This window comes from Lonchura striata, chromosome 13 (genome assembly GCF_050655825.1).
Source record: "Lonchura striata isolate lonStrDom1 chromosome 13, ASM5065582v1, whole genome shotgun sequence".
Lineage (NCBI taxonomy): Eukaryota > Metazoa > Chordata > Aves > Passeriformes > Estrildidae > Lonchura > Lonchura striata.
In genome coordinates, this window is record NC_140715.1 from 11474906 (window position 1) to 11501485 (window position 26580).

Genomic DNA, 26580 nt, shown 5'->3' on the forward strand with positions numbered 1-26580 from the left:
TCCAGAAATGAAAGTGGCTTTGGTGTGTCACATCCATCCCCTGCACTGCAGCACCAGAAGTTCACATGCAGCAGCAATAAATGCACCGAGCTTGACGTGTGTTGCTGGGTTCCAGACCAGCCATGGCATCAGAAGCTTGTGAGTGCACAACGTTTCAAATGCAATTAATGCAGAGCACCTAGGATTATGTGACTGTAGAAAAGTTGGGGAATAATTTAACACATAGTCAAAGAGTTGTGGAGGATATTTTCAAAGGAAACTATTGATTAAGTTATTAACCTCCCTTGCCTCAAATACATAGGTCCTCGAAATTGCTCTAAGTTCCATTCCACCTGGCCTCGAACATTTCCAGGGATGGGGCATCTGCAGCTTCTCTGGGCAACCTGTGCCACTGTTTCACCACCTCACAAAGAAGAATATCTTCCTAATATCTAATCTAATCTGCCCTCTGTCAGTTTAAAGCCATTCCCCACTGTTCCTTAAGGGAGACATCTGTCCTGATTTTCTTTCTATCACAAGGTTCCAGCTGAAAATCAGAGATAGAATCCCAGTGCTCTGCAAGCTAGAGCAAAAAAACTGCTATTTTTAAACCTAAAAGCCAGTGTGGCAGCAAGACAACATAATCTTCTCTGGATATCCCAGTGCATTTTCTGTGCTGCACAAACACATCTTTCTGCTTTGATTGCACCTCAGTTAAATCAGCTTGCTTCCAGTGGAAATGTTGTGAGGCATATAGATGCTGTTTATACATTTTGGTGCACAAATGCAAAATCTTTTCACACCTCAAACTATGTATTAAAATAAGATTTTGTTTAGACTTGCCTAAATATTGGTTGTGCATTTGGAAGTGGGGTTTATCTAAGGCATAAATCTGCCTGAATAAAAATCAGAGCAAAATGCTTTATATTTACTTATATTGGAAGTCTAGAAGATTACCTTCCTGAATGATAAATACAACTCTTACTGTCACAATCAGGCAATGCTTCACTCTGGAATGTGCTGCAAGTCCTTTTCTCTATTTTGTTACATAAAAAATCAAAAATAAGGAACTACTATTGAAACATCCCTATGTGTGAAGCCATTAGTGGGAATTTATAATTCATACAATCTCACAGAATGTGACAGGATTTCCAAGTACTGAGCTGGCAGACACTTAGAGATGCTGTAAATTAACTCACACATGAACCTGCCGACTCTGTCCTTTCTCTTCATTGCCTCATTTCAGCTGAATTGTCAAGACAGGATTTCTCCCTGGATCCTGGTACATTACATACACCTGTCAAGCAGAAGCTTCAAATCAGCCCTGGGGAGCATCTTTAAAAGACAGTCCTGCAATACCAATGAATTCTCCATCCACTGGCAGTCTGTTTTTTTAATAGGATCATTGATTTAAGAACACACTGACCAAACCACTGCCATTCTCATGCACATGCTCGGGTAAAGAATGTAATACCTGGGGCTGGACCTTCCCCTCCTCTTGCACACCAACAGATGAGGGAAGGTCTCAGCAGCTGCCAAAGGGAAGTGCCTTGTGTCAGAAGGGAGGGCAAGGAGAAGGTTTTCCAAAGAAGCTGTGACTGCCTCACCCCTGGAAGGGCTCAAGGCCAGGTTGGAGGTGGCTTGGAGCAACCTGGGACAGTGGAAAGTGTCCCTACCCATGGCAGGGGCTGGGATGAGATGAGCATTAAGGTCTCTTCCTGCACAAACCATTCTGTGATTGCAGGATGAGGGCCCCTTGCCAGGCAGTGGCTGCTGGGTCTGCAGGGATGCAGAGAGAGATGCTTCTGCAGGAAGTCTGACATTCAGTGAAATACAGCTCCAGCTAAGATTGAACAGTAACTCCTGAGTGTTGCTGATTTCTCCTAGCCATTAGAGTATCCTGGCCCCAGTGCTTGTCTAAGAGCTTGGCACAGAGAGAGAAGCTCCCCAGGGCTGCCGTGAACAGCCTGCAGGTTCTGCAACTGCTCCCCTGACTTCTCTATCCCAAAGATTCATGTAAGAAACTTGAGTGCTCAGCTGGGTCCAAGGGACACCCTCTCCACTCCTCCAGAGCTGAGGAGCCCCTGGTCTGCACATATACCTCTCAAAATCCTGGCTGCCTGTTCAGGAATGTACATACCAGCTTGGCCCTGGGCTCATAAAGCAGATGAAGTGTTGCCTTGCATTTCAGAAAGAATGTCTTAACACCAGCAGGACTTTGCTGGCTGCTTTTATGCAAAACCTCCTCTTTGTTTTGCAAAAGATGGGAGGATTCAGCTGAGTTTAAACTGGGCTAAACTACGTCACTGAGTTTTTTCTTTTTTATTGTATTTTTTCCGTGTATGCTGGCTCCTAAATTTACGAACTATTTTTAAAGGGCTCCTTACATAAGCATATTTAGATGGTTTAAATTTGTTCTTAATAAGTGGAAAGATTTACTAAAACAGGCCTGATGTGATGACTTGGGAGGGATTATCCACCACTGATGCCAATATATTCCAGACAGCCTGAAGAATTAAGCACTCTGGGTGTCGAAAGCAATCTGAGTATCACCTTGGACTTGTGCTAATGGAGCTCTGGTCTGCAAGGGACAAGTATCAGGAATGCAGTGCAAACCAAGGGATTGCATGGAGGGCAAAGGCAGGTAAGAACAAACTTTGCATTTTTATGGGAGCTTTTCAAATGATGATGTAGCCAAGCTCTGCAGAGAAATCTGTCTGATAAAGATGTGAGGCAAAGCACAGCTCTGATAAATGAAGGGCTACAACTGCATTCCTACCAAGTGCTGCTGTCACTCACTAAGCAAATTTATCGTATTTTATTCTAAAGTGCATTGGATTCCAGGGTTAGGAATTTTCCTCTGACCCTCTTATCCTGCTTGTGGTTTCACTTTTCTTTAAGGAAAAAGTTTTATCCACTTGTAAACAGAATTTACTAACAGTTTTTTCATGACAATCTCTCAGATGGGAAAGGATTCCCAAGGAACTGCAGACACTTCCATGGGATCAGTTCATGCAGGTAGCACTGGCATAAGTCAAAGCAGGGTCCTGGCAGGATGGCACTCCTGTGAGGAATGCTTTCCAGGGAGATCATTCAGACATTGATGTGTGGAGAAATAACTAATACATTATAATAAATTATTAACAATAAATTATCATTCCTTCTTTGGAATTCCAAAAGAAGGAATGATAGGAATTATTCCCCAGGATGAAGTATGGCTAAATGTGAGCAGGATGATTTTTTTTGTAAAACAGGCAGGCTCAGCTCCATTTGATGCACCTGCTTGGGTAAGTCTGAGTGCCCTGCAGAAGGCAGAGGTGTTGACTCATATCAGCCCCTGTCTCTGATCAATTTTCCTAAGTGAGTATTTTCCCAGATCATGTTCCCCTGACACCTGTAGAGCATCATGAAGGTTATAGTTCAGTAGTCCCAGCTTTCTTCCTTGTGGCCACCTGTTATAACAGAATACAGGTTGTTAAATACCTATGTAAAGGTGAGCTTGATCTATGTTTTTTTTTTTTTTTCTGTAACAGCTACAAGGATATTATATTTTTGTTAATGGAGAGAGAAAAGGCTCATTTAATTGCAAATGAATAAACTCATCCAATGACAGAGCCTTGAAAATAATTTTTAATCTCAATGTGGATACTAATTTATTTCATTTATTCTATTTCCTGTTACCCTCTTTAGTCAACTACCATTTCCATTCCAGATCATGATGACCCTCAATGTCACACTGACCCAAATCACACAAAACATTCAGTTCATCTGTTTTGTGCTCAAGTCATTACCAAATATTGCTGACATTTCAGTGGCAGTGAAAAGGTGAGAGGGTTCACTTCCTTTTAGCACAGTCACCTGCATGTTTTATTAACAAGCAGGTGAAAACCAACACTTCAGGGAGATATTGCAACTGCAGAAACCAGACTTGGGGGATGACTGAAATATTTGTCTCCTGTTAAATGAGTGGGTCATAACAAGGGGGCAGAAATGTGAGGGGGAGCCTTACTGGGAGTCCTGACCAAGGCCATCCAGCTGACTGCACCATGAACAAGCTACATGACAAGGCTGGGTACCAAAAACATCCCAAAGTGCTGCTAGAGGCATTGCTTCTTTTTGTTTTTTAACTTCAGAAATCAGCAAGTCTGAAATGTGCCAGGCTGAGGTCCAGGTCTTTCGGGAATCTGTACAAGGGTGTTTCTAAGAAGACTGTAGAAAGTTCCACTTGGCACACCCTACTGTATGACATAACTAGTGATCAAAGAACAAATTCCAAACCTTAAGCTTAACATCTTTCCTTCCACAGCTATAAAAATCAAGAACAGCATGAGGTGCTAGAGGCCTTACCCCAGGAAAGAAGTTCTGTACACTTGAAACATGGAAATTTTTTGCAGTTTTTTTATTGTTTTTGTTGCTATGTGTTTGTGAGGAATGATTCAAAGATGTCTTGACCGCCCTGAGTAAGAGGTGACTGCAAGATAAACACTGACATCACTTTATTTCTATTTTTATCTATTAAATAGTCACCTTTGAAACCAAGGAATGGAAAGTTTTGGCTGAGGAAATGGCACCAATCTCAAGTCTGGAATCTCACAGTTTAGGAGGAACAGTTCCCTCTATTCAAAATTAGCAGCTTGCTTGGGTTTCCCTACAGCTAAACACTAGCCAGGAAGTTTGGGATACAGATGTCCATTGGACTACAGACAATCATTTTTAGCAGCATACAGCATGCAAGATCCTGGTTACAGTCTGGAGGGCAGGTACAGCTGAGGTAATTCTGTGCTGAGCTCCCATTCTCTGTGTTCCCATTGGCAAAGCAGCCTCGTGGTGCATGGTGGAAGACAGGCTGCCAGGGTTGGGATCTTTGTGTTTCAGTGTCTCCCTCTCTGGGAGCTAGAGGCTTCAGTGGTACCTAGTTCTGGTCATAATTCTTGGGTCTTCCTCTCTCCTTCTCTTGTGAGCATTAAAAATGTTTATTACCTTTACTTACCAGCTAAATTACTTTATTTTACATTATTTCTTCATACAAAATTATTCAGTCAGAAAATCTGATTCACGCTTGTCTGCTACGTAAATCATCTCAGAAGAGAAGTAAATTGTACTGCTATTGTCAAGCCCCTGGTGGTAAGAGACATTCAGCCCAATCTTCCCTTAGGTATCCCTGCAACCCCTACATTGCAGGAAAATGAATTGTCTAGATCCATATGAAGCACTTCTTTCAGGGAAAGCCACACTCAGCTGAAAGATATGTTTTAGCCTTTTGGGTATAATTTCAATTTTCAAGATAACTGTTCCTTTGAGAAGCTCTGACTATAAATCCCAAAGTGCCCACAAGGAGTTGGGTAGGAGCCAAAAATGCCAAGTCAGGGGAAAATAATTGTTTTCAAATGGTAACAAACCTGCAAGGTCGGCCGAAAGCAGAGGGGCTGTACTGCTGGATGGGGATAGCCCTGCAACTCAGGGCTGTGATTTCTGTACACTAAACAGAGCCTAACATCTCAACAGGGTGTTTGACTGCTCCAAATGCAGAAGGGAACTGCTCTGAACTGGTCTAACTCACATGGCAGAAATGATTTTGAAAGAGAATCTAAAGACGTGGGGTACAGACATGGTGTGCAGTGTTAAAGCTTTGGCTCATTCTGGTTTCATTTCCCTGAGGTGAAGAAATGACAGATTTTGTATTTTTTTAATTATTGCAATGCAAATAATTTGACAGCTTGGTCTGGAGGTTTTTGTGTCATGAAATGTTGTTTGAAATTGTGCAAGGCAATACAATAATTATACAGTCAAGCATGTCTAAGGATGAAGGATACTTTGTGTAGAGGCTGGGAATTTGCCACTGGTGTGGGTCCAGATTCCTTCCTGCCTTGGACAGATTCCTACCCAGTGTGGGAGGGGTACCCAGGTTCAGGAATAGCACTGTTTGAAACTGCAGTTGCAAGTCATGAGGAATCAGCTTGAGGGAGCCTGGTGATTACTTTCTAAGGATAACTACACATTAAAAAGTATGCCTGGGGGTATAAATCAGCATAGCTGTGCTGGCTGCAGCATAGCTGCATCCATCTCTTCCAGCTGAGGATCTGGTCAAAAATACTCCAGCAGCACAGAGGACTGAAAACTACCAGAACATCTTTAAAGCTCATGTGCCAGCACACAAGAGAGGCATTCAGCTGTGTGGAGTGGACTTCTTTCATCTGGGGTAGTTAAAGAAGAAAAGTGAACTTTAGATTCTCACAATTTTACTGCATCTGTTAAAGCAGTATTGGCTTTCAGCAATGAAATGAGTATTCAGGCCAAGTGTCTCTGCAGAATTTTGGGCACTCCATGAACGGATAAAATTTCAATTGCAGAAACAAGAGAAAGTACCAGACACAAATGTACCACATATTACATTTAAGGAAAGACAGTGAAGGGGCAGGTTATACCGTGGGAATAGGCAGCAGCTGGTGGCTGACTCTGGTGTTATGGCTAAGTCATCGATGAGGCCACAAAAAATTAAGAAAATTAGTAAGTAAGGGAAGCCTGCCCTTAAGAAATCCAGGAGGGCTGGTCTGCAGGCGAGCAGCAGGGAGCAGCTATGCTCTGGGCCTGGGCTCCATCCCTGGTCCCCACAGACGGAGCTGGCAGCAGCCTGGATCCCTCTCTGGTGGCCCCTCGGGCCAGGAGGAGGAGGAGGAGGAGGAGGAGGTCCATTGGCAGCCCATGAGGGGACAGCGCCAGCTGCCCATGCCAGAGCTCAGGTTCTCTGTCAGAGCTGGGGGAAAGGCTGGAGCAGGGCCCGGAGCAGCACACGGGGCTGCCAGGAGCCGCTCACCTGTGCGAGCGTCCCCGGGTCCCAGAGCTGGGCGCTGGCAGGATGTGGCTGTGCTCTGGCTGTGGCTGTGCTGTGGCTGTGCTGTGGCTGTGGCTGTGGCTGTGCTGTGGCTGTGCTGTGGCTGTGGCTGTGGCTGTGGCAGTGCCTGTGGCAGTGGCAGTGCCTGTGGCAGTGCCTGTGGCTGTGCTGTGGCTGTGCTGTGGCTGTGGCTGTGCTGTGGCTGTGGCTGTGCTGTGGCTGTGGCTGTGGCTGTGCTGTGGCTGTGGCTGTGCTGTGGCTGTGGCTGTGGCTGTGCTGTGGCTGTGGCTGTGCTGTGGCTGTGGCTGTGGCTGTGCTGTGGCCGAGGCTGTGGCTGTGCTGTGGCAGTGGCAGTGCCTGTGGCAGTGCCTGTGGCTGTGCTGTGGCTGTGGCTGTGGCTGTGGCTGTGGCTGTGGCTGTGGCTGTGCTGTGGCTGTACTGTGGCTGTGGCTGTGGCCGTGGCTGTGGCTGTGCTGTGGCTGTGCTGTGGCTGTACTGTGGCTGTGCTGTGGCTGTGGCTGTGGCAGTGGCTGTGGCTGTGCTGTGGCTGTACTGTGGCTGTGGCTGTGGCCGTGGCTGTGGCAGTGGCAGTGGCTGTGGCTGTGGCAGTGGCAGTGGCTGTGGCAGTGCCTGTGGCTGTGGCAGTGCCTGTGGCAGTGGCAGTGCCTGTGGCAGTGGCAGTGGCAGTGCCTGTGGCAGTGGCAGTGCCTGTGGCAGTGGCAGTGGCACTGCCCCAGTCCCACCTGGCCAGAGCTGCCTCAGCCTCACGGGGAGAGTTCCTGCGCTCTCCTGGGCTCCAGCAGCTCCTGCGGCTGCAGCAGCTCTGCTTCCCCCTCACGTCTTTTATCTTCCACTGCTGGTCCGGACAGGCCTCCTGCTCATCCCTCAGCCCATTCAAAGGGCCTCAGCCCCTCCTCTAGCATCCTAAAACAGTGCTGGGAAGGTCAGCAGTGGCAGGGGTGACAGGCAGAACTGCAGTAAGCACTGCACCCTTGTGCTGACAGCCCCTGCGATTACCTTCTGTCTAGGCGAGAATCTCAATGATTATTGCCTGCTCTGATTCTCATCAGCTGGAGAGCTGCATCTTTGGGATTATCCTCTCAGCATCTTTGCCTACCCCTTAATGTCACAGGCTTTGGCCTGTTAGCCCACTTATAGCTTGTCTCAATTCCAGCCTCATCCTCCTGCAAGGGTAACTCACAAATAAAGCAAAGTGGGAGTTGCCATGTTAATGTGCTTTCCTTGTGCCCTTGGGGAAAGGTCCTGAGCATGATTTCTTCCGCTTGGATGGAAAGAGGAATTTCTGTTAGAGCCTCCATGAAATTACAGTCTTCTTTTTTTATGAAATGTAAACCAAAGTAAATATTACCTTAGAGTCTCCTATTCGTGTTGCAATAAAATGAGACACTTCCTTGGAAATAAGTTTTAAGACACGAGTCTTGTAATGCTGGGGTTTATTGGAGCGGAGTTCACAGCTGACCTGAGGTCTGGAGGGTTTGGAAGCAATAGTCTGTGTGAACTTCCCCTTCTCCTACACATGAGGTGCAAAACTGGCCAGTTATTCAGAGACTTCCCCACCCTTCATAAGCTCGTGTGCTCATATATCTCTCATGGTACATAAAGAATGACATATTGCAGTGAATCTGCTAAGAATAGCTTGTAAAATACATCATTATATGAATCAGCCTCATTAGAAGTCTCCTTCTCTCATGATTTAAACCAGACACAGTACTCACAGGAATGGGAACCAGTTTTTTTTCTCTCCTGCTGGCATGTTGTACTCAACCAAATGTTGAAACAGAAGAAAACAATTCTCTGAACTCAAGGCCAGAAGTAGAAAGTAAGTACTGCATTACCCTGATGCCTTTCTGGTATAATTAAGGTCTGGGTGTTTCCCTGGATGTATGACTTTCCAGCTTCATTAATAAAATATTATGTTGCTCTTCTGAACAGCACATAGCTGCATTCCTCACATACTCCCAATCCCCCTGACTCAGGACCCTGTAACACCTCACTTTCAGCATCCTCAGCCATCCCAGGCCTTTCTCCTACAGCTGCTGCTGTTTATGGAGGGGATTATACAACACGGTGCCTGTGATAGCAGGAGACAAGGCTGGGCCTCTCTCAGCCCTTTTTTCTGCAAGGAATTGTGCACCAGATGCCATGGCTGTGTGACTCAGACCTCATTCAAATTGCTTGCCTGCTGGTGCAACCACTTGCAGTTAACTCAGTGGAGGCAGTGTTTGGCTCTGACCAGGCAATCGCAGCCCCAGCAGCACCCCAGGGATGCTGCAGCTCTGGGCTGGTGGCCATGTCATGCAGGACTCCCGGAAACAAAGGGATGGCTCTGTGCTCCAAGGCAGTGAAACCAAGTCTTTCACTCCCATTTGTAGAGCTCACTGACGAACTGCAGGTACACCAACTTTTTATTGTTTCTCTCTTGTCACTTCAGGGTTAGAGAATGTTTTATTTCTTGCTGTTATTTCTTTTAAACCATGCCAACACACGCCCTCCACAGCACACTGCCTTATAAACCTCTGGCTGCACTCTTCTGAATCACACTGATTTTTTAATTAACTGTTGTAAGATCAATTACTCAGCTGCCCTTGGTTGCTCTGGCCTCCTATTGCTTCCAACCATGTAGCCCTGGTTCTCTCTCCCTGGTTAGCTCTGCATTGTGGTCTTGTCACCACGGAGTCTTGTTGGCTGAACACCACCATGTGTTTGTCTCCCACGCAAGATTTTGGGCCAAGGACAACCCCAGGAGGCTTGTCACAATCAAGACATCATGACTTTGCAGGCAAGTTGTATTTATCTTGAGCTTACTTGTTTGTTAGACTCTGCTTTGACTTTTGCAGAAGTAGGTCAGAAACACAGTCTGGATGAATGTTCCTTGCAGAGGTGATGAACAGCTTCTGCTCAGGCCATGGAGGCTCCACAGGAAGCACCACTGCCTGTTCCAACAGGCTTTAAACACTGCCCTTCTATCCTGCAGTGTCCTCAGGCTGCTCTGGAACCTGCAGTGCCTTTGGCAGCTGCCAGTGCAGTCACTTCAGTGCACCTGGGAGCATCCACAGGCTGGATTTCAGCACCACGTTTGCTTGGAGGTGATGGACCTGCTGAGATGGCCACAAACTGCATTAAATAACCGACAGAGAGACACAGGCTGGGAGTTCTGTCCTAGGGAAGGAAGGTTCTTTGGCTCTCCTGTGCTCTGGACATCTGTTATTTTTTGCCAGTAGGAAATACAAATCCCTGATTTTCCATCTGCCAGAGTTTGGATGTTCTAGCAGGTGATCAGTAGATGGTGCCGAGGGTTCAGCATGGCCCAAAGATGAAGCAGGGTTTGCAAATATCTGTGTACTTTGTGCAATTGCACCTCACCCAGTGGCATTTCAAGGTGTAGAACAAGCACATTTTCTCTTTATTTCTAGACTTGGTCATCCTTAACCACATATTTACCTGTCGTGATTTGAAGGAATTATTTTAAATAGCAATTTACATAACCTTCATGTCACTGCTGCTTTTGCTATGACATAAATGGGTTTACTTTTGTCTCTCTCTCACTTTGTTCATCAATAACCACTTTACAAGCCCTGCTGTGTTCTAGCTGTGATTTTTACCTTAGGACTGTGCATCCTTTGCAATACAAGCCTTGTTTGCTGCCCCTTGGATTTGAAAGTGAGGGTCTGGGTCCCAAAGCTGGGGTTTCACAGCTGTGGTCTGACTGGTTTCCTATCAGCACATACAAAAGCAGTGAGCACACAGCCACAGCTCAATGCCCACTTCAAACCTCAGCCTGCTCAGCTGGAACAACTGCTGTGGTTTGAAGTTGTTTTGTTAACTTTGGCTAATTGATAACATCTGCACCTCACAACCCTTCCTTGCCTCTCAAGCTGCTTTCAAATAGATGGACAGATAATACTGGGGCAGATCTCTGTTTCTGTACTAGTGATCTGTTGTTACACTTTTGGAAAACTGTGTGAGAACTGGGGTGCGTCTTCAAATAAAGCCTCCTTCATAAAGGCTCCTTTCACACAGTCTCAGAAACAAGCCCAGAGACATTAATAAACCCTCATGCTATTAATTTGGCATTTCTCTTGTGATCAGATAAAAGAACTTATGATTGCACACTTTCTTCCTCCCCCCCCTCCCCTTTCCCTACCATGTTTTCTAAAGGTGGAAATTTACACTTGGGCTTTAAAATATTGGAATTAGCATTTATTTCTCATTAGTTTTCATTTTCTTCATAATACAATAGAAGGATTGGGGACTGGTATATGTGATATTTTAGTAAACAAAATCCTTGTATTCAGGATCACTCCTGAAGTCTAGTAATACACAGTGACACCATATAGGTCCCAAAGAGACATTATGGTTGTAATGGAAATATCATATATCTCATATCCCAGGTCTGATATATCAACTCAGCAATAAAAAGAAACAGGATATTTGCAACTATATTTTAAACAGGGATTTTTCTGTTACTATGAGAACATGGATTACTTAGAAATTTCGGTGAGAAAACTCCTTAATGGTTTCATCAGTGTCTAACCCCACAAGATTTCAGTTGTCTCACTGCTATTTGAAATAGCTGTTAATGCAGTGGAAATCAGAAATAAATGAGCATGGTTCATTGGTGCCTGTATGGACACCCTTGAGTTGGGTCTCAGTGCAGGTCTGATGGTCTCTTCTCTCGCGCTGCAGGATTCCCAGGATCAGATTTGGGTTATGCCTGGAGACAAAAGTGCCCTGTGACCTCTCCCCACCTCAACACCTTTCCCTTTTGGCTGGGGAGAGGTTCCCTCCTCCATGTCCCTGCTGGTGTTGGGGTGGCTGCTGGTGCTGCCAAGCTGGGTCTGGAGAGGTCTGTGATGTGCAGGGAGCTGATGTAAGCTCAGACTCGAAGGTTGATGCTGCTCAGCCAGCCAGGAGAGCCTCGTGAATTTCCTTGTAAAAGGAATTTCTTAGGATTCAGGAGACTTGTGTTACATAAGACTTTGAAAACAACATTTGACACAGGATAGGGCTATCCCCTTTATGAAGTCCCCAACAGAACCCACATGCTGCCATGACTGCTGTTATTATTGCAATTCTTTTATTTTGTGTCCTTTCAGCACCACCAGCATCTACAAAAAAGACAAAACCCCAAATGCAGATATCATAACTTCACCCAATGCAAGCTCAACACATTTGGTCTTAATCTGAGTGCCTGGACTGGGATGAGCTCTGCAGGGCTGTAATAAAACAAATATTTTCCTGCACTGGGAACAGCTCAGGGAAAGGTTCAATGTCAGGTCAGCAAAGCAAGCTCTTTAACCATGTTTTGCTAGACATGGACCATATCCTTCTCTAAGAAACTGCCAGAGCTTCATAGTGGCTGGTGGATGGGAAGTGATTGAAAGTGTTCATCTCTTGCTTATTTTAAATGTTGGATTTGGTTGGAATTTGAGCAAAGTTAGGCAGTGGGTACAGCTGAGCTTGCAGCAATAAGAATGTTTCCACCAGAAAAAACCAAAAATTATTAGTGAATGAATGACTTTTGGTTGTAATTCCCTTTCCTTCCCTGCTCAAATTGAATTACTTGCGGGAACAAAGGGAACAAGCAGCCTTGCTGCAGTAGGCCAGTCCCAGGTGAGTAAGGCTGAGCTACTTAACAACTGGCAGTACAGGGAGAGCTCCTTTAATTGTTTTTTCAAACAAACCTGACCTCCTGTTCTGCCATTTTAATGCAGGAAGCCAGGGAAATGTGATCCACAGGTGCACTATAAAAGGGAAGGCAGAGGTACTGGGGAAGGAAGCTCTTTTTGCTGCAGTATGAGACAGTGCCTGAATGCTTTGTGTGACTGCACATCTGGTGCAGAAATAACCTGAACATCAGAAGAATTTGTTATGGTTAGTAGCTTTCTATTCCTTTGCAGACATGTTGTTTTTTGGTATACCACAGATGAGCAAAACCCCATCTTGCTGCCAGGTCATTCAAAACCCATTCCTAAGAGATTGTGCCTCACTGAAATTCCTGGTGTCAGTATTGCTGCAAACTCAGGACAGTTTCCTTCCAATTTCCTGGGAACTGATGATGAACTCTAGAAACAAAATGCAGTTCTTTGGATGGGGATTCCTTAGATTAAACTGGTTTATTGAGCAACTTTCCTAAAGGTTCATACTTTTATAGTTTGAGAAGTTATTAATCTCCAACTTAAGCATGCATTTAGTAATTGAATGTTCTATCTTTTGTTCTAGACAGGAACATTTTTCTCATTTCCAGACTCATATCAGCCCTTGCAAAGAATTCAAGGTTTTGAACAAATTCAAAAAGAGGACTTTGAGCAGAGCTGGAAATGAGTGCAAGAGTTTTGGTTCAAGGTACCTCTAACTAATTAATTATCCACTGATGTGATTTAGTCTCCAGACAGATCAGATATCCCACCATAAACTAACCAAGCTCAAAGCAGAGTGCTGGATGCAAGCTGTACACCTGGGTCAGCAGGAAAGCCATTGTGGGCTCATAGAAGTGGATGGTGCTCTACACCTGGACTTAGATATTTTGCTACTTATGTAAATTCAACAAATGCATTCCATGTGGTCTCATACCTCTTGGAAGAGTCTAATTCACCTTCTTCAATGAAAGATGTATTTATTGAGACACTTCAGAGGCCACTCTAGGAAAAGCAGGTGGTTTTCATGGTCAGACTTGAGCCATAAATGATGATTTTTGCAGCATTTTCAGCAGAGGACTTTCAAGCAAAGATTGAGTATCTATGTTTGTGTTTGCTGGCTGTCAGTGAGAAGGTGATGTGCCTGTCCTTGCAGAAGTTGGTTAAGTGAAAGTATTTCTTTATGACCACTGCCATTTTCCCTTTAATTTTGGAGCAGCACTAATCCCTCTCCTTTCAGGGTGTGTCAGTACACTTACAGACTATGATAAGTTGCCCAGCATTGAAGGTTTTACAACCTTATGTATATTTTTGAATTTTTTTTGGGACACATATAGATCATGTTAAAAACCAGAAGTCCATTGTTCAATCAATCAAGTTAATCCTGGTGCTCCTTGATAACTATAGCTATCACATTTCAGAGTGATTTTATTGGATATTACTGGGATTACTTGTAGTAGCCACTCAGTCTAGACAGGGGTTTCTATTACAGAGAACACAGACAAAAGGGTAAGAAATATTAATGCCCAACATCCATTAACCATGCACAAACTGCATATCACAGAGTGGATCCTGTTCACTTGGCTGGGGGTCTCCCTCCCTTTTGTTTATCTTTCAGAAGACCACTGGCTTCTTAATTAAAAGGAAATAAGTTGTCTTAATAAAGGACTAAGAAAGTGCTTGAAAAAATTACCTCTTAGAGCTAATAAAAAATCAGAGGTCTTTCAATCAACAGTCCTAATACTGAAAGGCCTGAGTATTTTGCCCCAAAATCTGTGACATGTCTTTCTTTTCCCACCTTTTTGTGAGATGGGAGCAGTCATGGTGATCTTGCTTAGAAACGTGGATCTCCACAGTCCTGTTGTGAGAACTATGATGAAATGGATCTCTGTACCCACCAGAGCTGGGTAAAACCACACTGCCGTGGTTTCTGAAACAAAGCCTGTGGAATGACAGGCACTCCAGGAATGCTGTGCCTTGAATAAATGTGATGGGACACTGGTGTTGTTCCCACTATCCCTTGGAAGACAGCTCTGCTCAATTAGGACTGCTGGCTGATTAAAATTAGACCTAGCTAACGAGGCACTGAGTGAGGTAATGAAGTTAAACTCCAAAGCATTTCAAAATCTCATTTTATACTACTCCACATGTTCATAGAATCATAGCATATGGGCAAACATTGTGTTTGCTGCCTAGACCACTTGTGTGTCAGACTGTATTTTGGATAGGACATATTTCAGATTCTTGTCAAATTGCCCATCATAACATGAGCTCTACCAGGTCTTTCAGAGAATTTTGGGAGTCAGGGGGAACAGTAGAAAACTCAAACAATACTTGTATATGGCTTGCTGTCCTGCATTCATGAATTGACCCAAAAACTTTGATGTCCTTTTGTTCTTCACATCCTTTTGGGATCAAAATTTAATGACCTTGTTGTTGGGAAGGGTGTGGGACCATGTAGAAGCTGAAGAGTGAAAAATTTTTGTTGGAGAGCAGGAATGAAAAACAAATTCCCTAGTTACACAAGAAGCTTGCAATTATTTCAAGATTCCCTTAATTCCTGGGTCATGAGGTTGATTATGAACTATAGAGACAGAAATCAAGATTTCCCTTCAAGACTGTAGTTTGGTGTAGACTTGGAGAAAATACTTTGCATGCCAGTGCTCTCAACCTCCTTTTACATCTGACAGCTGATGCTGGTGTGTTTGAACATGCTCTGGGGGCTGTGTTGGGTTGCTCTCACTATGTCTGTCATCCCCAGCCCTGCTCATCCCTAATCCTCCCCAGCAAACTGGCCTGGGACCGGAAATCTTGGCTGCTGTTGGCAGAGCACAGCCGTGGCTCTGGTGGGTCCCCGTTGCTTTACATCCCCATTTTACAAATGGAAATGCTGCCACCATGAAGGTCCAGCTTTATCCCAGTATGAATGCTTGATTCTCTGGGTTATTTTAAGCAGCAGTTATGCCCTTGATACAGTTATGGCTATTACAATAAGTTACTTGCATTAAACCTGTGGAGCTGGGCAGAGTTGGGTTCCCTCAGGTTTTAGACTTGGCTGTGAACTCTTTTTTCCTCTGTTGTGTGTATTTATTTTGATCCAGTAGCTGCTTTCCCTGACAGATCTCCTCCCTTAAAGTTTCATTTCATGGTAATAAACCATGAATTGCCAGGGTATTTCTCAATGTAGTGTCAGAAACGAGAGGGCAGCATAAATTTCTGCCCTTGTTTCCAGGAAGATTCTCTTCCAAGAAGAATTATTGTTATATAATTTCAGGATCACAGTATACAAATATACATATAATTTGAGGCTGTTTCTAATGAGCATTGTTTCTAGCCTGTGGTTCACTCTGGTTTGAATGTTCTCAACTTTTTGGTCAAATAAAAGCCGAGGGCAATATTTTTAGGAAAAGATAATGCTGGGCTATGGCTGGGAATTTGGTGGCTTTCATCACCCTTCAGAGGGCTTGGGCTAATGTCTGTACTTTTCAAGAAAACAAAAAACCTCACCCCAACCTGGAAAAGCTTTAACTAAAACATCATCCAAGATAACTTGCAAATTTCACTTTGATTGTGTTGCTGATGTGACGGTTCTTCTTTTCTGTATAAAACTGGACTTTCTGAATCTCTGTTTGCTTATCTTCTTTTCTTCTTTTTTCGTACTTTCTTCTGGTCCTTTCCTGAATGCCACCCAGGTTCTTGCAAACTGAGAATCAGTGGTACTGCACCAATGCCATTAATTTTGGATCAAGCATTTTTCTTTAAACTTTGTCAGAGATTTGTGAACATTTTGGAAGTTAGACTGTGAAGGAGGCAGTTATCCATGGGAAAGGCTGGCTGGTGCTGTTTCAGCCATCTGGCTGGGAGATCCTGATTGTCTTCCTTCTGACAGGTTTTGGATGACTATTGAAGATGTAGATGTTTAAATGATAGTTGATAACATTATTTATCTCAGTGATTCTCTTGGCTATGCTCTTGCTTTAACATTAGTTTTTAATAAAACTTGCCACTTTAAATTTCATTTTAAACAGAAAAAAAAGTTTTTAAAGTTTCAGACTTGGAAAGTTTTACAGAGCTTAATAAAAATTCACTTGGGCAAAGCACAGTAGACAACTGTATTGGTACTGATGGTTTCTATTTAAAAAAAAAAAGTCTCTTTTGTTTGCTGCATCTTGCAGCTGCTGAGATTCTTTCTCTTGGCATCTCACAGGCATCAGAGAGGGGGGAAGTGCCTCCAACACTGCCATTGCAGAGAACTTGATTTTCTTCTCTCTCACATGATTCAGACCTTCACAATGGTGTGGGAACAATCTGGACAACAAGCAGGGGAGAAGGAGAAGCTCTCAGTAAATTGGGATGGTCAAACACCCCACCATGCTTTATGAACTACTGCTAGATATTTAGGCAGCAGGATGGACAAGTGCATCAGTTTTTCATGTAGGAGAAACAGCCCCTTAATCCTCACTGCTGCTCCTGTCAGGTAACTGGGCAAAGTGCTCCCAGAAAAGCTTGTTGGGATGGGGATTGTGTGTGCTGAGCTGTATGTAAGGCTCTGTAGAGACAGGAATGACAGTGCTCTGGGAATCCTGCTCTGCTTTTGGATTTGGCATTCAAAGGACAGAGAAGCAACAGCAAAACAACTCGCAGAGTAACACAGACTGCTCCAAGAAAATTATTTAAGGGGGAAAAAAATTCACATATAAACGTCCTGGGTAAAACATCTGTCTGGGGAGTCTGGGATCTGACTCATCCTGCTGTCACATTCCTGGATGCTCCTTGCATCTTTTGGAAGAAGTTAGCAAATTGAAGAAAAGGAAATAAATAAAGTTAATCTCTTGCCTAGCTAGTAGCTGTATCTCTTTACCAGCTTAGCACTTCTGGGCTGTATATCCATGTAGGAACCCCAGTTGTACTTCTTTTTATGTGTATTGACTTAGTGAAGTGCAAACATGTTAAAAAGTTCACTTTCTCCTTTATACGAGTCTATAAAAAAGCTCTTAAAATGGACTCATAGTGTTTCAGTGAGACAAATGAGTGATCAGCTGAGACCCAACAGTCCTTTCCAATGGATTAGGTGCTTGTGTGAGAAATTCCAGGATGCTAATCAGCCCAGAGAATTTTCATGCCTCCAGCACTATGTAATGACACAAAATATTGTGATGCCTCCAAGTTATGATGGAGCAGGCAAGGGGGATGCAGTAATAGGTATCATTCCTGATATTTGATTCCAGCTAGAATGAGGCTTTCAGAAGTCTCTAGGCAGCAGAGATTTCTTATGCATTTATGGACATTGGGGTAAAACTAAACATATCCACACTAGCCTGGATTTTTTTCTAACAGCTATTTGGACACAGTAATGTACAAAAATAATTATAAACACATGCGCAAGTAGATCAGTGTGTGTTTTCTGTGCCTGCCTTTTGGAGGAATCAAGCATTAACATATTTTCTGAATTTTGCAAATGCACTGCAAAATTGCAGCTCAATAAATGGAACTTTATATGTTTGTCTGATGACACCAGTATAAAATAAAGATATTTTCCAGTTGGGATTTAGGAAGCTGTAAGACATGACAGAAGTGTTCATAATTAGACATTTCAGCACAAATTTGAAATTTCATGGATTTGACCCCAAAACAGTTCTCCAGCAAAGCATGTATCTGTTTAAACGCTTACTGTGGAAGGGATCGATCCCACTGCCAGAGCAGTAAAACATATATTTGCTGTGATACCATAGAAGTGTGTCACAGTTTGCCAGAAGGAATCACTTACTGTACAGAGCTGTTAGACTTTATTTCTGTACATTTGGAATTTTTGAGTTATGTCCTGTCACAGCTGCAGGCGTGCAAGTGCTGTGTTTATATTCTCTGTTAGCCACTGAGAAAATGAGGAAGACAAAAAGAGGGTATTTCTTCAGCATGAGGTTGGTGAGGCCCTGGCACAAGGTCCCCAGAGCAGCTGTGGCTGCCCCATCCCTGGAAGTGTCCAAGGCCATGTTGGGCAGGGATTGGAGCAACCTGGTCTGGTGGAAGGGTTCCCTGCCCATGGCAGGCTGTGGAATGGGATATCTTTAAGGTCCTTTCCAACCCAAACCATTCTATGATTTATTTATTTCTAGGTGTGGTATTGTTGTTTTGTGAGATAAAGAGTAAAACTGAGGCATTTCAGAACAGCCCTCAGGTTGGTTGGCTCTCTACAGGCTTCACTGAGCATTAAAGGATGCACCTGGGTTGGTGCTGAAATAGTTAATTAATTAACATAGGGCTGGGAAATCAGCTTTCTGCCTGGCACAACTGCTTCAGGAATCCTGCTAGGAGCCAGTAGCTGAAAGCCTCACTAAAACCAACAGGACAGCACTATTAAATGCCTGGAGTCTTAAATGATTTGTGGTTTGTCAGGGTGACATGCTTGTGGTCTTCATGGAAGTGCAACCTGAGAGACATCCCTGCTATTTACAGAAATGTGCAAGTAATGTAGCTTGAGTGTTCATGTTATCATTACAAGAAAAAAAATTATCTGCATAATTACAAAATTATATTCTGGTAGGGATTCTTATTTAAGCCTGTTACATGCTCCAGTAAAGCAGAAAATCCTTTCCTGAGCACCGTTAATAATGGAGCATTAAGAATACACTGTTTTCTTTTCTTGTTTTATATACATCTATTTATTTTTAAAACAACTGTTTTCTGGTGCTTTCTAGGATTTCTTTCCTGGGTGCTGGAGGGAGCATTTCCCTGGAGCTGGCTACAAGAATGAATGTCTGCACAGCCATATCTGGTAATGTTCCTGTGCCTTACTGGGACCAGCTCTTCCCCTCCACAGTCTGCAGCAGGGCTGGGACAGGGAATTCAGGTGGACAATGGAGTAGACAAGGTTTGTCAGCTCTGAGGAAAGTGCATGCCCAGGAGAGGTTGATAATATTCATGGATTTCTTTCTGGAAAGATTAAACTGAACTTTATTGTGCAAAAATTCATGATATTTAGTGGTGGGCTTGGCAGTGTTAGCTTAATGGTTGAACTTGATCATCTTACTATTGTTTTCAGGCTTATAATGTTCTGTGGTTCTATATGATGCCAGAGGAATAAAATATCTCTTATTTTCCCCCCTAACAATCTTATTATCAGAATTCAGTGAAGTGGACATGCCCCCAGGGGTGCCCCAAGCATGAACCCACCTCTGGGCAGTGCCACCTTCAGGATGGAGGGCACTGGGGCTGGAGGGCTGTGGGGCTTTTCAGGATGTGCTGTTATGCAGGGCCCTTGCAGCTGTTGGGGAGTGGCTCCTCAGGAGCCCCCAGCAGCCGTTTCTGATGTTCAGTGAGCCAGCCCTGCCCTCTCCACACCTGGGGAATAAAGGTACTTCATCATCCTCTACAGTCCTGTGATGGGTTTGGGAAATATTAAATAATGTTCTTTGAAATGAAAAGGGGAGGAAAGGAGTGGGAACCCCACAAAGAGAAGCAGATGAGGAGGGAGGGGCAGGGAAGGTTAAGCCATCCTGGGGGAGCCCCACTCTCTGGGCAGAACCTGCCTGGCTTGCTCCTTCCACTGGTCCTGCTCGTGCACAACAGCACAAACAGCCAATGATGATTTAAAAAGGCCACTATCAATCAGGTTTTGCTTGTTGAGTCACTGGGAATTTGTGTCTGGAAGGGCTCTTCTGTTCACTGCTGCCTCCAGCTGAGAGCTGCTGGCTGGAAGCAACCAGGGCAGTGTGGGAGGAAGGCTCAGCAGGAGGACCCAGACCTGCTCCTTGCAGTTTCCTGCACAGTCCATGGATGTATCACCCAGTGATGTGGGAAATGAGCTGGTCTTGCCAGTTGTGTTAAGGCACAGCAGTAAATTAAACAGCAGTGCTAAAAGAGACCAGGATTGAGCCCTTCCTGAGTACTTGCAGGACTGGAAATGTAATGCCAGTGTTAGTGGCTTTATTATGGACATGTGCATGCTTGGATTCCAGGCCAGTGGCTACACTGAGCAAACATTTGTGTGGATGGGAGGAGGGAAAAACATCCATTTTCTTGTACAGTACAAAGGATGACTAATTACACCAGGAACAGCTGCAGTGCACTTGAAACTATAGAAGATCAGCTGATCCCTACCATGCTTCCCCAGCCAACTGGCAACACCTGAGCCCTGCCAGGTAAAAACCAGGCTCTGTGCTTTGTCCAAGTCATTAGAGCTCCACTTGGGGAGAAGTGAGCAAGGAAAAAGCTTTGCTTCACTGCTTAATGTTGCTCAAAAAGGAAAAAAAAATACCTGGAATAAATATTTCAGTCCAAAGTAATATTTACTTGGGTACTTAAAACTTTGTAAAATGCCCTGAAGGTCACAAGACATTTATCCTGCTGTGTATTTCTCTTTAAGAAGGTGCTTGTAAGTACTACTGGAACACATGTGTGATGAGGGGTTGCCATGGCAAACAGGTTTTGGCACTATTTAAGAGAGAGTTTTATTGCACAGCAGAATAAATAAGCATGTTAAAGCCACATACAGTAACTTGTTGGCACATACATTAATGCTCCCAAGGGCTGCAATAACTTAAGCACCCTCCCTTTAAACATTTTTCAGTGTTTTTTCTTTTTTATTGACTACATGCATTTAGTATTAGGGCTAGGAATGTCCCATTTCCACCCTCTTTTGAAGTGAGTAATTGAGGCAAAAAGAGAGGACCGTCTAATAAATCATAAAGGGGCATTGTCACAGACAAGAGGGGCAATTTTCCCATTCCTAGCATACATGAGGATAAGCCAGCGTGAGACCTGTCTGTTGCTAAATCCTGACTTGCTCCCTCTAGACACAGGAGAAGATTGGCGTGTTTAGATTTCTGATGGAGCCTGAATAATCAGGAATAGTTTCACACCGTTTTCTGCAGATTCTGTCGTGCCAACCCAGTCTTCTCCCCCAGCACAGCAGCAAACTCATTACTTTGCCTTTACTCCATTTATGAAGCACCTGCTCTGTTCCCAGTTTGGCTCCCAGTCCGCACCAGCGCGTCCCAGTGTTGAGGAAGTGCTGCAGGGAGGCAAATCTGTGCTGTGCGAGGGCTCAGGTTTGTGGTGCTCTTAAAGGTGAGCATAAATTACATTTATAATGAAAGCTCTGGTTTAGGAAGAGTTATTAGTGCATTAGTGCGGCTTTATTAGCGCGGAGCTCACAGCCGGGCGTGTGGCGCTGGCTCCCTCTTCTGTGGGAACCACAGACTTCCCTGCGCCGCAGAACTTGGAAGCCGCCAAAAGCAAAGGAAGCCCCCGAAGCCTCCCCCATGCCTCCCACCTCGGGACATGGCTATAAATGACATTATTGCAGGTGAGATCAGGAAACGCCCCGCTGTGCGGCGGGGCACGGCTGCCTCCTCCCCGGGAGGGAAGGGCGGCCGCGGTGGGAGCTGTGCCTTGGTTAAAACTGGGAGCTTGGTGAGTGACAGACCCAATTCTCCTTAGCTTGGTGGGGAAGAGGGACAGAAATTACATCTCACCCTAAGAGGAGAGTGTAGGCAGTGCTGACTCCCGTTATAGTCAGAGGGAAAATATGGATTACATATTCCCTATAGTTTTAGGGTGACAGCTGTAACATATTTTACTCTTAGGACCATTTTTGCCTCCTGACTCATCACCAAGATTACTAGACACCCTTCAGTAAGGCTTGGGCTGATCATCAGAGCTGCTTGTTTCTCAAGGCCAGGCTGGATGGGGCTCTGAACAACCTGGTCTAGTGAAAGGTGTCCCTGCACATGGCAGGGGGTTGGAACCAGGTCCCTTCCAACACAAACCATTCTGTGATTCTCCTCTATGATTCTAAACTTTCCTGTACACTCAACAATCGCTGAAGCATGCTCGAGCCTCAGGAAACGGGAGGAAAAAATAGTTCATTATTTTATGAAAGGTACATGTTTGTAATATTGCATACTGATGGATTCATTATGAATTACATTTTGCTGAATAGGAGGATCCTGTGGGAGGGACAGCACATAACAAAAAAAAAAAAGGCAAAGGGAGGGAGGTGATTTTTATGTCTGTAAAGGTGTCTCCTGGGTGTACCCAGAGTGGAAGATACACAATTTCCTTCTAGCTGTTTGGATTTGTTTGCAATTAAAGTCTAGTGGAGCTGTCAGGGGCTGTTGACAAATATATTATAAACAACTTAGGTTAAGCGAGTTACTTAAAATTAATCCATCCCTGCACAACACTCCTGTTTCACTTCACAAGAATGTGCCAGGAGGAATGAGTACAATACTGACCATGTTGGGAGAACCTCCTCAAGGTGGAAATTTGCAAATAGGGCTACTGTAGTATGTAATGAGAAGCTGCAGGGCTTTCAATTATCCCACATAGTCTGTCTCTTTGCAGCTTGACTGACAGCTAATTATGCTGGTGCCATTTTTTTGGCAGTGGAATTTAATCTCCCAGATGGAAAGCAAATCAATCTGCCCATTGCTGCAGCTGAGGCATACTTTGACTCAACTTTAATTTATTCTCCTAAGCCTAAGAAGGTTAGTCATTTCAAGGTACAAAAATATCAAATTTCTTCCGTTAACCAGGCTGGTGAAAAAGTGGGGAACAGTTGGGATTTTATGGGCTGCGCTGTGAAACATCGTTGCTCCTTCCTTTGTATTAGGAAACAGTGGTATCATCTCCCCTTGATTCCTGGTTGTGGAATGTAACAAGGAAGCAGCATTTATGAGCAGGTTGCTAGTGATAATGGTTAAACATGAATTGTGGAGGCATTAAGTGGGATTCTATGGAGGAGCAAAGTAAATCTCTGAAGAACTTGACACAAAAAGGGATCGGTGGCAATTTTCAAGCACTTTAGCCAGTGTGCAATAGCCTGGTTCCCTTTGGGTTTCATGCCAGGGATATAAATACAATCCTCCTACTTACCTGCACTCTTCAGGCCTATCAATTATGCTGCTCCTTCTGAGTTGCAGTTACAACTTGAGGTATTACTGTCCTCTGTAAAAGCAGCACAGAGCAGAGTATGTGACTGGTTAGCACTGACTGCAGACCTCATCTTCGAGTACCAGCACCTGCAGCTCCTATCAATGCTGCTTCTTGGGCTAGAAACCCCAATTTTAGCTAGGATCAAGGGGAAGGGAGCTCACAAAAACTTGGTGCTAATGAATGCTGGAAACCTGGAGCCTTATGTTTCTGTAAACTTCTGCCTCTCTGATTGTTTCAGTCTGAGTATGGCTCTGATGTCTTGTCTGTGTGTTATTGTTTTCCCTTTTGGAGTGCTTTTTCTGAATTCTCTGGAGATGCTTAAGGCCAGGTTGGGCTCAGCAACCTGGTCTAGTGCAAAGTGTCCCTGCCCAAGGCAGGGAGTTGGAAAGAGATGATCTTTAAGGTCCCTCTGACCCAAACCACCCTAGGACTCTGATTCTACTCTGGTTTTTGGAGTTTTTACAAACAGGATGGTTCCTGATTCACCTTCTTACTGAAAAAAGCATTTCTAAAAGTGCTTTGCTCACACCTAATGACTCCAGTTCCAGTCTTCCTCACATTTTTACAAAACTACAGTCACTTCAGTGACTTCCTTAGTACACTTGGTGGCTGAAGGATTACACACTCTCCTATCTTGCTATTAACACCTATCTTTTGTATTTCCGTATTATCCTTATGATTATGTTGATACTGCTCCCAATGAACCCTTGAATTGCATTTCCCAATTGTGATAAAATCTTGTAAATGGAAGCATTTTTGGTGACAAATCTCTGGAGATGTCCTGATGTTGTCCCATTGGTGTGTTTGTTTACCTTGCTGCACACAGCATCTCCAATATTATGGTTATGAGGGCTTGAGTTACTAATCAGAGTTTTTTTAAAATTCATCATTCATTAAACAATTAGAACAATTATTTGTTCTCAACTATGCTGTAAATTTGAATGATGATGATGAAATGTAGTGTCAGACCTGTAATCAAGCACATGGAAGCAATTCAGTCCCACCTATTCTTTGCCCAATTGCCCGAAAATAGGGAGCAGTGGGATCTCCAGGATGCAACAGGCATCAGGACAGGCAAAGTCTCTGCCATGTGTCTGTACCTCCTGTCAGGGTCATCCTTGCTCAGCCACCTGACTTCTACTGACTTGAATTGAAAATGCTATTGGCCACAAAATGCTTTAAACTTTTTTACCTTGAAAGTATTGAAAAAGTTAGGGAATGTCTATCTTAACTGCTGTGTTCAGGTAAGACAGAATGAACTTACCAGTAAGAGAAGAAGCTGTAAAGGCATCTCACTGACATTTTTCCATGTGTGGCCTTCCCAAAGTGTTATTTTTATTTTTGGGGTTTTTTTGGCAAGTGAAGCTTACACATTTAGCTCCAACAAGCAAAACACCACAGAGATTCCCAAAGTAATATCCTGGCCCCAGTGCACATGTTAGCAGGAATTTCTCCTCTTGTTTTCCTTGTTATGAATGTAACCTGATATGTTACTTTTTAGGTTCTTGAATAGGTGCCATAATATGCTCAGGCTGCCTGAGGTCAAGCTTGTTCTGGGATCTCCTGACAGAGGCTGCTGGATTTTGGGCCTTGCAGCAGCACTCCTTGGGCTCTGGGAGATGTGGGTGAACACGGTGGCTCTGGGCTGCTGGAGGAGGAAGAAGAGGATGCTCTGGTGTTTGTATGGAGAGAGAATATGGCAATGCCCCACATGAGACAGCTCCAACACTGCAAATGATTCTGGTTTTGCTTTTTCCTTACAAAAGCACCATAATCCCAGCAAATAAAATGGCACATCACAGGTGATCCCAAGGAAGTCAGCCAAGCTTCTTGTGGAGCCCACAGCCAAAAAAGAAGGTGAGGTGTGAGGCCAAAAGAACCAAGTCCATGTGATTTGAATTACAATTCAGTTTGCTTTAGGCTTTTCTAGCTGAAAGACAAAAGTTGGCCTTCCCAGCCTGGTGCAGTGTGAGATCTGTTAAATGCCACTGGAGATTGTACTTTCAACCACCTAGAAAATAAACTGGATAAACACTTTAGTTGACATTAAAACCTTTTGAGTTTGAAATAGTGAGATTTAATACAGTATAGTAATTTCTACACTGCAAACAGATCAGGATTCTGTTATCTGAATGCTCAGTGTGATGTGTGCTCTCCTGTGTTAAAAATGCACTCCTGAAAAAAATCAAGGCCCGTTTCATTCAGAGTTAGCTGTGAGAGTTTTTGATATTTTTCAATTCTTTTAGTGACATCTAGTGAAACTTGGGGAAAGTGCAAGTTCAGTTGAACTCCAAGGACTGATCCAACTGCAGTCAGTAGCAGATGCATCACAATTAAATGCCCAAAGTACTGCACCTTATTTCATTTACTGTCCCTTAAGCTGCTGTCTAAGAAATGGCCATTAAAAATTTTAAAGTTTAAGCTTATATTCTGTCAAAGACTTTATGCATTTGAAGCACAAAAATAATTTACTCTTTGATCCTTTTAACTTCGGGTATATATTTAGATTAACTTTTATTTTATTTTATATTTTCAATTTTGCCTTCTGTTATTGGTGCCACACTTGAAGGCTCCAAGTATTTCAACTTCTACAAAAAACACCCCAAACTTTTGCAGGAGTTCCATCTACACATTTTCAATATTTGGTATTCCTGAACTTACTGAAAAGTCAGATTGGGTCTGCTTGTTGCTCTCGGCCAATCCAATAGGATGTGAAATACTCTTTCATCAGCAAATAAAGTTTTTCAAAACAGAGATGGAAAACGTATGCCTCCTACCTACAAATAACTAAAAACTTCAAAGGAAGAGCTGCCTCCCTCAGAGCAGTATCCACATGCTAACAGTGTAACTTCTTTTTCTCAAAGTACAAACCCAAGTGGCTTCCATAAAGTCAATGTTGGTATGGATTTCAGCTGTGCAAAGGACAGGGCCACCACTACAAACAGGGCTCATAAATATTTGGAAAAAATACAAAGTAGCTTCAAACAGGCCAGTATTAGATGACTGGAAAGAGTTCAAAAAGTCTTAGGCCTTGCTTGATCTAAAAGGCTTCAACCTCCCAAACTGAAAAGGCAATTAGGGCAGATTCTGCACAGGAGGATCTGAAGCTACAACTGGGAAGGGTGAACACTCTGGAGAAGTCCCAGCTGTGAGTGTCACTGAGCTCACTCAAATGCA

At 43.8% G+C, this 26580-nt stretch overlaps 1 protein-coding gene across 7 annotated transcripts; it reads left to right on the plus strand.

Annotated features, from left to right (window-relative positions):
* The first annotated feature begins 2635 nt into the window (after positions 1-2635).
* LOC146766178 (uncharacterized) lies at positions 2636-25829 on the plus strand. Of its 7 annotated transcripts, none has more exons than XM_085591282.1 (4): positions 2636-12706; positions 13055-18931; positions 19164-22955; positions 24905-25829. In XM_085591282.1, exon 1 carries the CDS (start codon positions 6682-6684, stop codon positions 7729-7731), a length of 1050 nt encoding a protein of 349 aa, XP_085447408.1. In that variant the 5' UTR covers positions 2636-6681; the 3' UTR covers positions 7732-12706; positions 13055-18931; positions 19164-22955; positions 24905-25829. The 7 variants fall into 7 exon arrangements, with proteins under 7 accessions (XP_085447408.1, XP_085447409.1, XP_085447411.1 ...); XM_085591283.1 differs by having other exon boundaries at positions 19164-19240; XM_085591285.1 differs by having other exon boundaries at positions 13055-13177; positions 19164-19240.
* The last annotated feature ends 751 nt before the right edge of the window (positions 25830-26580 follow it).